The following is a 13,535-nucleotide window of genomic DNA, read 5'->3' on the forward strand; positions in this document are numbered from 1 at the left end:
TGAAACATAAACGTTCTCACGGGCTTCGCCCTCACCGCTTTGCGGTCTATCTAACTTCTTTCTTATATCATCTATACGCTTCAAAATGTCTGAACAATTGCTAACATCTTCTACAACAGTTATTTCATCATGAATGACCTTCAAGAACAAGCTCATTTAATATGCAATTAAAATCATTTCAATAATGAGTCCATCCTTTCCATCTTTAGGTAGCACAACATCTTTCATTGAAGAAGGTTCGACAAGTCTTATGTTAAACTTACTGACAAAGTTTGTTATACTATAATGCTTTGGCGGCGAATACATATAGTTTGAAAGACATAATATAGATTCTTCAGCAAATTCACTTATACTGGATTTTATAACAATGTTCTCACGAGACCAAATACCACCAATTGACAATCTTGTAAGCAATCCTGCTGAACCTTCTACTGTAAACGTCGATGGTAACATTCCACGAAGGTCATCTATTGACATCGTTGAGTCGCTGTATTTAAAGATTTTCTTAAAGCAATCGTCATTATCTAACCATGCAATAGCTTTGAAGTTTTCATTCGAATATACATCTGCTTCATTAAATGTAAATCCTGACTTCTTTGCAGAGACGACTTTAAAATCTATTGAGTTTGTTTCAAAATTATATGCTATGGTAACTTCTGAAGGTAATGGATGTCCTTCCGCAGTCAGTTGTTCTCTCACTACCGTTTGAAGCTTTGTATTAAAAACTTTCATGTCATCTCCTGTGTCTAAGTTCACATACACAGCAACAGGGAAACTATCTTGCTTCTTTGTTTCATCATTATACCTCAAAACATTAAAGTTCTTCAATAATATTGTTCTTCCTGCTGGAATACTTCGAACCTGTCTGATTTCAATAGCTTTCTCACCTCCTACATACTCTACCCAGTGTCTTGGATATTCATAAGTATACTGACTTTCTTGAATTTTGGTTGGTTTCATCATAACATGTTCATAGTATATCTTTATACTCTTGTCAGTTAGACTCGGTGCTATGTTCTGAATATTTCTGACTTGCATTTTTAATGGAGATAAAATGAAGCATTTAATACATGATGTAGATGAAGACATGAATGAAACTACAGACAAACTTAACTCTTCTCTTATTCTTCCTTTCAGCAAAGATTATGAATTCTGTTCAAATGGTGTGTATTTCTATTGTGGAAAGATGGGTTCAGGTAAGACATTTAACCTCATTCGTCATATTCTTATAACAGAGCGTTTAGGAAACGACTCTTACTATGACCAAATCATTATATCAGCAACTTCAGACTCTATGGATTCAACAGCGAAAACATTTATGTCAAAAGTTCAAGCCTCTGTCGTTAAAGTTTCAGACAGTGAACTCATTGAATTTCTTCAACGTTACATTCGACGTAAGAGAAAATATTATGCCATCGTAGAGTTCATACAGTCAGGAATGCAAAAGACTTCTGAGGAGATGGAAAGAATTATTGACAAACACCACTTACGTCAATACTCAGGAGTATACAATATGAAACGACTTACAAATTACATTCTGTCAAAACTTTCAAAATACCCCTTCAAAAAATATCCTTCAAATACTTTTAGTTTGCGACGACTTCGCTGGAAAAGGTTTAGTGTCAAAGCCTGACTCACCATTAGCTAACATCATAACTAAAGTCAGACATTACCATTTAACTGTAGCAATACTTATGCAAACATGGAGGTTTTTAGCTTTAAACATAAAACGTCTCATAACTGACTTCGTTATCTTTCAAGGTTTCTCACGTTATGATATTGAACTCATTTGGAAACAGTCAGGTATAACATTACCTTTGAAGAAATTTGGGAAGCATATAAGTCTCTCATCTCTCCTCGTTCATACCTTGAGATTCATATCATGACTAATACCATTAAAGTCAAAAATATTCCATGGGAACGACCAACATTGTTTTAAAGTTTAACCTTCAATTGACTGATGGTAAACAAATTCCATGCATCTCTGTCGCCATTTCTGTTAATATTTTTGCTGTCATTCATATCATCCACTTCCCCATCCGTTAGCTTTTGAGGATATGCGTTAGAATAGCTGTTCTTAAATGAAGGCTTTTCACCTTTGAGAGCATAAACTCTATAACTTTCTGCATACTTTATGTTTGAACCTCCTGAGCCATCATTGACATAAATTTTTATAGGCTTCCGCCCTTTGTTCATGTTCCTGCTTCTTCCCTTAGCTCTTTTGTTCAGTAGTTCTACATCTTTATACACAGCACCTGTCTCAGTGAATTCAACAATATTTTCATTCGTTAGCTTTACATTCAAACCCTTGTCGAGTATATTGTTCATTTCATACATATAAAAGGTTTTTATTCTATATGAAATGAGAAGCAAATCCATCTTAGCTGGTGCCGTTAATGTTCCAATTGAACCAACATCAAATGTTGACTCACGAACGACAAACAATATTGTCATAAAGAACTATAGTTCAGAGTGTTTGAAAGAAAAAGAACCAGAACTTAAGTCGGTGAATTTAAACTCAGCTTCAAACGCTAACGCTACATCAGATGTTAAGTTAGAGTATCCACCACTGGACCAAATTCTTTCAAGAGAAGCCAACGACAACCCTTACACAAATGTTCAAACAAATCCTTCAGATAACGTAGACCATTACCTTCTTCAGTTATACCAAACAATTTTACTCAAAGACGATAAGAAGCTTTTGACAAATCTTATAAGCAAGAACCAAATAATTCTAACAAAGGAGGACCTTGAAAATGTTATCTCACGAATAACAGGGAAACAATGTGTCATTGACTATCTCGACCCTGAAATCGAATGCTGTGGTCAAACTCCACTATTCATGAAAATAGGTAACATCCGCATCATTGAAACACCAGGAACTACAGGAGTTGAGTTTAAGTATAAATATTCGAATGAGTATACAAAACTTTCAACAGAATATAAACTTTGTTTGAAATATGTTTTAGTAAATTAAAGCAGTCAGGACCTTCGGTCTTGGCGCTTTGCGCCGTTAGTCAAAAAAATTTCAAGTTAGCAATTTATAATATCTATCCAAAACTTCTTCAACAGTATCGAACTCATCTTCATAATGCAAACCTAATCTTATTGACTTGGTGGCAATTTTCACTAACACAAATATAGCGCTTTGCGCTCGGCGCCTTTGACGCCTTTTTCTGTTCTCTTGACTGACAAACTAACTCATTTGTTTCATCAAACAGCAACAACCAAAGTTCATGACCTAATACATAACATTCATACTTTATATTTTTAGCTCTGAGTTCTCTTGTAAGCTGTTGCATTTAATATTTTCTAAAAAGTCAACTTCAACAGTCATTCGCACTGGTGCCTTCAGTTCTACAGGCTCTCCTTGAAAGTCAACAAGTCTGAATTGCATGTCTTTCAAATTATGAGGACTAATGCGAACCCATTTACCTAAATGAGTTGCTATGACAGGAACGTTTGGAATGAACATTGAATTTACTTCATAACAGAAAGACTTATATTCTACTGAACCTTTACTATTAACTTCTGAAATACCTGTGACATTAGCTATTTTTGACTCAATGTACAAACAATTGCCATAACATACGTATGGAACAGATTTCATCTCAATCGTTTTGTCAACACTTTTCAAAGGAAATGTCATATGGTATGCACCCAAAAGAAGTTGTACTCTATGACTCATTCTTGGTATCTTAAACTCTTTCTCGCTGCTGAACTTCAATGTTCCCTCAGAAGAGAGTTCGACATCTATGTTGTCAATAGTTTCTTCATTTATGAGAGTATCTATGACCCAGCAATTTTATCTATTCTATACCCAGCTCTGTTAGGAAATGTTATAACACTTCTTTTGTCATCTATTTCAATCTCTATGAAATCTGTTTCATCTGTTATGACAAAAGTTGCGATAGTATTGAAGTCAACAACTCTGAAAGCAAGCGCTTCATTCTGAAGACCTAAGTTTGTTTGTAGCTTTACTGTCCCGTATTCGTTTGGGTCTGACTTTGCAAATAGAACAACATTTTATTCTCATTAAAATATGACTATTGCTGCATATGCGTATGAAACAAATGAAGCAAGAAGAGCACATGAATTAGTAAACGAAAACTCAACTTTAACAGTGGAAGGCAATGATTTAGTCATTGACGATGGAAAAACTAAAAAAAGTCATTGATTTCGATACTTTTAACACTTATGACCCATTCATTACAACAAGCAAGGTTCCTATCATAAATGATGGAACGGTGCAATATATAAATTCTACAATAGATGCTCATTAGTGAAAGTATTAAATGTTCTCATTGAATTGTTAAAGAGCTTTCGATTTGACGACAACATTAAATGCCTAAAGAATTTAGTCATGAATGAGAAACAAATTCTCGGCGTTGCTGGTAGCAGTAATGATGTACACCTTATGACATTAGAATATTATAACGAACATAAAGATGAACTGAAAGGAGAGAAGGGTGACACCGGACCTCAAGGACCACAAGGAATACAAGGAATACAAGGAATACAAGGACCTCAAGGCGAAAACGGTTTGGATGGTGAAGATGGAAAGGATGGAAAAACTGCTAAATCATGGATATGGAACCTTATAAATACTGGTTTAACAGCTGCTTCATATGGAGTTCTTCAATACCAAATCGGAAAGATATGGGCAGTACTTGGTGAAGAAGTTTTAGATGACGTTAAAAATGCTTTGAACTTCATTTCAAATGGTTCGGATACTATTAAAACTTTATCTGGTTGGATGCAAGAAACAAGGAGTCAAATAGATACTGTAAGACGTATAGCAAACAATGCACGTACGGGATTGGATACTTTACGAGAAGCACAAAATACACTAAAGGAAGCAAATGATATTCTTGGCTCAGTATCAGACATGCATGAAGATTGGCTTAAAGGTATTGACGAATCTTTAAAAAATCACAGTCAGTCTATTGCTGACTACAAGAAAAGTATAGATTTTTTACATAGTGCTATGGACGTACATGATGGAAGCATAAGGAACTTACTTAATGCTAACAATAACTTACCAGGAACTATTAAAGCATTTATAAAGTCCTTTGTAAAACCTGGTGCTCTAACATTTAGGTCTTTGAGAGCAAGAGCATTGAAGTCAAGAGATGCAGAAACTCCAACAGAACCTACAGAAGGAACCGAAACAACAGAAACTCCAGAAGAACCACCAAAACCAACAGCTAATGAAATATTGTTCGAATATTTTCCAAGGTACTCTGTCCTCATTGCATACATTCAAGAAATACTTAAGAAAGCAGACTTGACTTTAGGAGATGATGAAAGTTCTGTATATCTTTCGTTCCAGTTTCAAATAGCAGAACTTTTGAGACAGATATGCTTAATGTATGACAACATCTCTGATTTCACAAGATATGATGACGACCATGACCCCGAACACGGTGAAGAAGAAGTTTTACAAACATCCATTAAGACAGGAAAGGTTTTAACTCAAAGTCTCATTATTGACACCAAAGATGGCGAAGTGGACGTTCTTCAAGAGCTGAAGAAAAATACTTCTGAAGGAGGTGGTGGTAGGCATGAACTTGAAATAAATGAGATAGAAGAGAAATTAGCCGAAAAAGCAGATAAAAACCATGTTCATTATATAAGTTCAGACGAACAGATTATAACGGACTACCATGGATATTTAACACAGGATGAAGAAGTGAAGACGAAAGATGTTAATGAAAGAAGATATAAATTCATTCGTGCTAAAGGTTATGGCATACACTGTACTGTACAGTATGACACAGGTAAAGCACAAGAAGCATTTGGTTATAACGATGAAATATACGCTTCATACTTCTTTGTTAACGATGTATTAGTTGAACCAAGATTTACATTGAGAGTTAAGGCAAAAATAACTTTTGAAGATGCTATTAAAAGTAAAGCTGACAAAGATAAACTTGACGCAACGAACAAAGTTTTGAAATCTCATAAACACAATATCTCCGATATAAATGAACTTCAAGCTACATTAAATAGTAAAGCTGACAAGAACCATACACATAAATCCTTCACTACTGTTAGAGCAGACGACATAATATTGAACTATACCCTTGGTTCAAGTGCACCTTTAGAGAATCCGAGTACAAGCGTAAAAGATACACTAAACTCCTTAAATAACAAATGTATGAATATCGAAGGTCATGTCAGAAACTTTGAAACACATGAACTACCAGCAATGTTAGATAAAAAAGCAGATAAAGAACATACACATAACTCCTTCTCAACTGTTGCTATAGAAAGTATTGAAGGAACGGTTGGCGGAACTGGTGGGGATGCATTATATTATAAACCTCCTAACTTTCCACAAGGTTTAACATCGAATGAAAACATAACAACGAAGAAAGAAATTAGCTGTAAAAATGTTTATGTCATGGATGATGAAAATAATGTTAAATTCACTGCTCAAGATTTATATGATAAGAAAGCAGACAAAACAGAGCTTCAAACATTAAAGACTGAAATACTTCAAACATTATATCCTGTTGGTTCTATTTATACGTCAATGAACTCAACAAATCCAGAAACAGTTTTAGGTTTTGGTACGTGGAAGCAGATTGTAGATAAATTCTTATACTGTGCTAGATATTCAAAGCAAACAGGAGGTTCGAAGAAAATTAAAGAAGCAAACCTTCCACCGCACACTCATACAGGAACTACAAACTTTTCTGGCGACCATAGCCACTCATTAAGAGACCACCCATTATACAACTCAGAGTATGAAGCTGGCAATGACGTTTTATCTCCATCTTATAACAATGCAGCAAAAAAGATTTTTCGACCAACTGAACCAGGAGGAAATCATTCACACACTTTCACAACAAATCCAACAGGCTCGGGTGCAGATTACATGCCACCATTTGTGACTGTATTTGCATGGTACCGCGTTCAATGAACGCGCTTGAGCCTAGAATAAAATCTTTAACTTTACATAAATGAGCTTGAAAGAAGTATTCGAACAACATCCGTGGAGGTCATTTAAGAAGTTCAATGAAGCTGCAAAGAGTTGGGGATTTACTAACAGAGCTGAAGTGAAAAGGTTCTTTGACAAAAATGTTGTACATCAAACAAAAATAAACCCTTACGACTACTTTTTACCAATTTACTCCAACACTCCTGACGCATACCAATTTGACACTCTCATTCAAAGCAGAAAAGGAGGTCATAAACCATTTTTGATTTTCATTAATGTTAACACTCGTAAAGCATATGCATATCCAATGAAAAATAAAGGAACTCGTGAAGTGTTAAGAGTTTTACAAAAGTTTGTAGCAGAACATAGCCCAAGTACTTTAACATCAGACCAAGACAGTGCATACCTCAGCAATGAAATCACATATTTTCTCATTAAGCATAACATAACTCACTACACTACTGAAGACCATAACCACAACATACTCGGCATCATAAACCGCTTCATAAGAACGCTCAGAGATTTAAATCAAGAGCGAGACTTTACCGAAGAAACAATGAAACACTTTCTCGAAGTATATAATTCCTCAACACATTCTACAACAGGACATACACCAAATTCAATGACACAACAACAAGAAGAAAAGTATATACAAAAGAAACGAAGTCAAACACAAAATATCAGAAATTCAACACAATTTACCCTCATTCCTGGTACAAAAGTTCGTGTAGTTCTTGACGACAAACCGTTGACAAAGAAACGTTTAAGGTTAAGTAGAAACTATTATATCGTAGACTCTACGCAAGGTAATGGATATCTTATAAAAGCTGCTGACGACTCTATTGCGTTTTACCCTCGTCACAAATTAGTCGAAAGTAGTAATGGCAAACTTGCTGAAACCATTGACGAAGCAAAGCGAGGAGTGGTTATTGAAATACTTGGCTACAACATAAACGATGACACTTATAAAGTAAGATATGAAGGAGGCGTTGAAGATGTTATACCATCTAAGAACTTGAGAGAGTCAAAGTCAACACATCTGGGACCATTAGAGCGGGAGTACTGGAAAGACAAAAATATGCCAGAAAGAATAAGAAAATTCTTCTAAACTTTTTCATTAGATGTAAATCAGACATGAATGAGAACAGTCATGTATTAATGGTACCATTTATTTTAACATAAAGACGCAAAGCGGCGAGGACGAAGTCCATGACCAAAAATATAATTTAGGTGAAGAGGTGAGATCTCACCTGTTTTTTCACCTCTTTTTTCACAAGCGTTTTACATGAATTGTACGATGTATATTTGAAATCCTAAACAATTTCGTAGCTTCTATTTCTTCTTTTAGTACATCGAATGTTTTAACAATGCCGAAGGTTTCTTTATACTTCTTCTTGACGTCAGACAGAAGGAAATCTTCTGCTGTTGGATAGTTTTTATTAAGAAATGCTAACATGTCCATTTTATTTTCTGCTGGTTTTTCTGCTTCTTTCTTTAAGTCTGCATAGTCGTTTCTCATTCGTTCTATCTCTTTGACTGAGTAGTTATATTTTCTTATTGCTGCTTTACATTTTGAACATTGCGGCATCGTTTTTGCGTTATACATTGAAATAAAACCAGCTAGAACAACTAAGGCGTCAATGGTTTTCTTTAACTCAAAAGCTGCTGGTTTTATCTGTTCATTCCATACTTTACCTCTTCTATCTTTATCTCTTATCTGCCATACACATTTTGCAACTAATGAAACAAAGTTATCGTATGTCTTAAATTCTTCGGATTTGTAAAGGTCAGAAATATTTTTATAAACCATGTCGCAATCTTTGTCCATAACTTTATGGTTGCAATGAAAACCAAGGAATTCATAATTTACTTTACGTATGAATTTCTTAATTTCTACTGAGTCAGTTGCTTTGACTTCAATTTCGTCGAATTCAGGAATAGTTAGTTTTTGCTGCTGAATTTCAGGTAGTTTAGGCAAATGGTCGATGAGGTCCTCCATTTCATAAAGATACTGTTCATTTGTTTCATCTTTCGCACTACAGTCTAAATTACTTGTTAAAAGTTCTTGCTTTATCTTCTGGATTTCTGTTTCAAAAGTATATGAAGAAGGAATAAAGCTTTTCATCTCTACCAACATTGACGTAGGATTCATGACTAGCGAGTTTGGTGCTGTAGTTGTGGACAGAGTCCCGCCGTTCGTGGCTTGAATTGATGTTGTGCCGATTGTTGAAATCATATCTTTTATACAAAATAAAAAAATAAATAAAAATAAAACTAACTTTATTTTTTCTATCTTAAGGAAATTCATGAAAATTCGTGAGGGTGAAAAAACAGGTGAAAAACAGGAGATCTCACCTCTTCACCTCAATTATATTTTTGGTCATGGACTTCGTCCTCGCCGCTTTGCGTCTTTATGTTAAAATAAATGGTACCATTAATGATAACATGACTGTTCTCATTCATGTCTGATTTACATCTAATGAAAAAGTTTAGAAGAATTTTCTTATTCTTTCTGGCTTATTTTTGTCTTTCCAGTACTCCCGCTCTAATGGTCCCAGATGTGTTGACTTTGACTCTCTCAAGTTCTTAGATGGTATAACATCTTCAACGCCTCCTTCATATCTTACTTTATAAGTGTCATCGTTTATGTTATAGCCAAGTATTTCAATAACCACTCCTCGCTTTGCTTCGTCAATGGTTTCAGCAAGTTTGCCATTACTACTTCGACTAATTTGTGACGAGGGTAAAACGCAATAGAGTCGTCAGCAGCTTTTATAAGATATCCATTACCTTGCGTAGAGTCTACGATATAATAGTTTCTACTTAACCTTAAACGTTTCTTTGTCAACGGTTGTCGTCAAGAACTACACGAACTTTTGTACCAGGAATGAGGGTAAATTGTGTTGAATTTCTGATATTTTGTGTTTGACTTCGTTTCTTTTGTATATACTTTTCTTCTTGTTGTTGTGTCATTGAATTTGGTGTATGTCCTGTTGTAGAATGTTTGAGGAATTATATACTTCGAGAAAGTGTTCATTGTTTCTTCGGTAAGTCTCGCTCTTGATTTAAATCTCTGAGCGTTCTTATGAAGCGGTTTATGATGCCGAGTATGTTGTGGTTATGGTCTTCAGTAGTGTAGTGAGTTATGTTATGCTTAATGAGAAAATATGTGATTTCATTGCTGAGGTATGCACTGTCTTGGTCTGATGTTAAAGTACTTGGGCTATGTTCTGCTACAACTTTTGTAAAACTCTTAACACTTCACGAGTTCCTTATTTTCATTGGATATGCATATGCTTTACGAGTGTTAACATTAATGAAAATCAAAAATGGTTTATGACCTCCTTTTCTGCTTTGAATGAGAGTGTCAAATTGGTATGCGTCAGGAGTGTTGGAGTAAATTGGTAAAAAGTAGTCGTAAGGGTTTATTTTTGTTTGATGTACAACATTTTTGTCAAAGAACCTTTTCACTTCAGCTCTGTTAGTAAATCCCCAACTCTTTGCAGCTTCATTGAACTTCTTAAATGACCTCCACGGATGTTGTTCGAATACTTCTTTCAAGCTCATTTATGTAAAGTTAAGATTTTATTCTAGGCTCAAGCGCGTTCATTGAACGCGGTACCATGCAAATACAGTCACAAATGGTGGCATGTAATCTGCACCCGAGCCTGTTGGATTTGTTGTGAAAGTGTGTGAATGATTTCCTCCTGTTCAGTTGGTCGAAAAATCTTTTTTGCTGCATTGTTATAAGATGGAGATAAAACGTCATTGCCAGCTTCATACTCTGAGTTGTATAATGGGTGGTCTCTTAATGAGTGGCTATGGTCGCCAGAAAAGTTTGTAGTTCCTGTATGAGTGTGCGGTGGAAGGTTTGCTTCTTTAATTTTCTTCGAACCCCTGTTTGCTTTGAATATCTAGCACAGTATAAGAATTTATCTACAATCTGCTTCCACGTACCAAAACCTAAAACTGTTTCTGGATTTGTTGAGTTCATTGACGTATAAATAGAACCAACAGGATTAATGTTTGAAGTATTTCAGTTCTTTAATGTTTGAAGCTCTGTTTTGTCTGCTTTCTTATCATATAAATCTTGAGCAGTGAATTTAACATTATTTTCATCATCCATGACATAAACATTTTTACAGCTAATTTCTTTCTTCGTTGTTATGTTTTCATTCGATGTTAAACCTTGTGGAAAAGTTAGGAGGTTATAATATAATGCATCCCCACCAGTTCCGCCAACCGTTCCTTCAATACTTTCTATAGCAACAGTTGAGAAGGAGTTATGTGTATGTTCTTTATCTGCTTTTTTATCTAACATTGCTGGTAGTTTAGTTAGTATGGCTAAGTCGTGTATGAGGCACTGCGCGCCTCCATACACCACTTAGCGGTTTTGACACTTTACAAAATCGTTAACGTATATTTTACAACACAACGACAACACAACTTAACCTTAAATATTTACAAACCGCCAACCACTTCACTAACGAACTCACTAATGTAAAAAATAAACGTTCTCACTATCGTTCTCACTAACGACTTCACTAATGTTCTCACTAACGTTCTCACTAACGTTCTCACTATCGTTCTCACTATCGTTCTCACTATCGTTCACACTAACGTTCTCACTAACGACTTCACACGTATGAAAACATAGCACAAAAATAAATTTAGGTGAAGTGGTGAAATCTCACCTCTTTTTCACCCGGTTTTTCACCCTGTTGAATTCATTGCTTTATAACTCTCTTCCTTGGTTTCTTTTTAGTTGCTTTCTTCACGTCCGTCTCCACTTGACTGTCTTTCTTCTTCGGCCGTAATGATACCAGTTACTTCCACAGTCAATGGGTCAAATGGTCTTTCGTAAGGGTTTCCATACATTCCATAGGGACCATACGGAAGAACTACTGGTGGAGAAGAAACATTTTCTTTAGTTCCATCGAATCTATTTAAATGCATTGTTTCACCTTTCATTGGTCATTAAAGTCTTTTGCGTGTTTTGCAAACTCATCGTCCTTTCCTAAAGCATTTTCTGACTCAGTCGCAACCAAATTGGATGCTTTATTTATGAGCCCTATTTTATTTAATCTTAACTTCTTTGCAACCAGCCTCCAATCTTCCCTTTATTTGCATCTAATGTCTTCGAAACCCTTCCTCCACTCATTTTATTTACTGCGTCATAAGCTCCAAGTGCTTTTGCTCCAAATGCTAATGCTTTTGTTCCCATTGCGCCTAAAGCTGCCCAAGCTACCATTTACACCATATTAAAATCATCTCTCTTCAATATTATCTCATAAAAGTTCTCGTTACTGGAGAAAGTCAATGAAATAAACGTTCTCACGGGCTTCGCCCTCACCGCTTTGCGGTCTATCTAACTTCTTTCTTATATCATCTATACGCTTCAAAATGTCTGAACAATTGCTAACATCTTCTACAACAGTTATTTCATCATGAATGACCTTCAAGAACAAGCTCATTTAATATGCAATTAAAATCATTTCAATAATGAGTCCATCCTTTCCATCTTTAGGTAGCACAACATCTTTCATTGAAGAAGGTTCGACAAGTCTTATGTTAAACTTACTGACAAAGTTTGTTATACTATAATGCTTTGGCGGCGAATACATATAGTTTGAAAGACATAATATAGATTCTTCAGCAAATTCACTTATACTGGATTTTATAACAATGTTCTCACGAGACCAAATACCACCAATTGACAATCTTGTAAGCAATCCTGCTGAACCTTCTACTGTAAACGTCGATGGTAACATTCCACGAAGGTCATCTATTGACATCGTTGAGTCGCTGTATTTAAAGATTTTCTTAAAGCAATCGTCATTATCTAACCATGCAATAGCTTTGAAGTTTTCATTCGAATATACATCTGCTTCATTAAATGTAAATCCTGACTTCTTTGCAGAGACGACTTTAAAATCTATTGAGTTTGTTTCAAAATTATATGCTATGGTAACTTCTGAAGGTAATGGATGTCCTTCCGCAGTCAGTTGTTCTCTCACTACCGTTTGAAGCTTTGTATTAAAAACTTTCATGTCATCTCCTGTGTCTAAGTTCACATACACAGCAACAGGGAAACTATCTTGCTTCTTTGTTTCATCATTATACCTCAAAACATTAAAGTTCTTCAATAATATTGTTCTTCCTGCTGGAATACTTCGAACCTGTCTGATTTCAATAGCTTTCTCACCTCCTACATACTCTACCAGTGTCTTGGATATTCATAAGTATACTGACTTTCTTGAATTTTGGTTGGTTTCATCATAACATGTTCATAGTATATCTTTATACTCTTGTCAGTTAGACTCGGTGCTATGTTCTGAATATTTCTGACTTGCATTTTTAATGGAGATAAAATGAAGCATTTAATACATGATGTAGATGAAGACATGAATGAAACTACAGACAAACTTAACTCTTCTCTTATTCTTCCTTTCAGCAAAGATTATGAATTCTGTTCAAATGGTGTGTATTTCTATTGTGGAAAGATGGTTCAGGTAAGACATTTAACCTCATTCGTCATATTCTTATAAGAGCGTTTAGGAAACGACTCTTACTATGACCAAATCATTAT

General features: G+C 35.2%; 6 protein-coding genes and 2 pseudogenes across 8 annotated transcripts, besides 2 other annotated features; 3 read left to right on the plus strand and 5 right to left on the minus strand.

Annotated features, from left to right (window-relative positions):
- Positions 1–10,657: part of a mobile genetic element that runs on past the window's edge.
- Positions 157–1,038, minus strand: TVAGG3_0489840 (uncharacterized protein; the record flags this gene model as incomplete). Its single annotated transcript, XM_051236138.1, has 1 exon — positions 157–1,038. One exon carries the CDS (start codon positions 1,036–1,038, stop codon positions 157–159), a length of 882 nt encoding a protein of 293 aa, XP_051093962.1.
- Positions 2,363–2,977, plus strand: TVAGG3_0489850 (uncharacterized protein; the record flags this gene model as incomplete). Its single annotated transcript, XM_051236139.1, has 1 exon — positions 2,363–2,977. The coding sequence occupies one exon, from the start codon at positions 2,363–2,365 to the stop codon at positions 2,975–2,977; it is 615 nt and encodes a 204-aa protein (XP_051093963.1).
- On the minus strand, positions 3,263–3,688 carry TVAGG3_0489860 (uncharacterized protein; the record flags this gene model as incomplete). The annotated part of the gene is made up of 1 exon (XM_051236140.1): positions 3,263–3,688. One exon carries the CDS (start codon positions 3,686–3,688, stop codon positions 3,263–3,265), a length of 426 nt encoding a protein of 141 aa, XP_051093964.1.
- On the plus strand, positions 4,364–5,220 carry TVAGG3_0489870 (organellar and viral DNA polymerase type B; the record flags this gene model as incomplete). Its single annotated transcript, XM_051236141.1, has 1 exon — positions 4,364–5,220. A coding segment is annotated over one exon (857 nt), but the record flags the coding sequence as incomplete, so codon positions are not given.
- Positions 6,161–6,928, plus strand: TVAGG3_0489880 (phage tail repeat-like family; the record flags this gene model as incomplete). Its single annotated transcript, XM_051236142.1, has 1 exon — positions 6,161–6,928. The coding sequence occupies one exon, from the start codon at positions 6,161–6,163 to the stop codon at positions 6,926–6,928; it is 768 nt and encodes a 255-aa protein (XP_051093966.1).
- On the minus strand, positions 8,217–8,774 carry TVAGG3_0489890 (organellar and viral DNA polymerase type B; the record flags this gene model as incomplete). Its single annotated transcript, XM_051236143.1, has 1 exon — positions 8,217–8,774. The coding sequence occupies one exon, from the start codon at positions 8,772–8,774 to the stop codon at positions 8,217–8,219; it is 558 nt and encodes a 185-aa protein (XP_051093967.1).
- On the minus strand, positions 9,439–9,738 carry TVAGG3_0489900 (annotated as a pseudogene). Its single transcript has one exon. A coding segment is annotated over exon 1 (300 nt).
- A 926-nt stretch (positions 10,658–11,583) lies between the features above and the next one.
- Positions 11,584–13,535: part of a mobile genetic element that runs on past the window's edge.
- TVAGG3_0489920 lies at positions 12,421–13,301 on the minus strand (annotated as a pseudogene). Its single transcript has one exon. A coding segment is annotated over exon 1 (881 nt).

Source organism: Trichomonas vaginalis, chromosome II (genome assembly GCF_026262505.1).
Source record: "Trichomonas vaginalis G3 chromosome II, whole genome shotgun sequence".
In the NCBI taxonomy this organism is placed as follows: Eukaryota; Parabasalia; order Trichomonadida; family Trichomonadidae; genus Trichomonas; species Trichomonas vaginalis.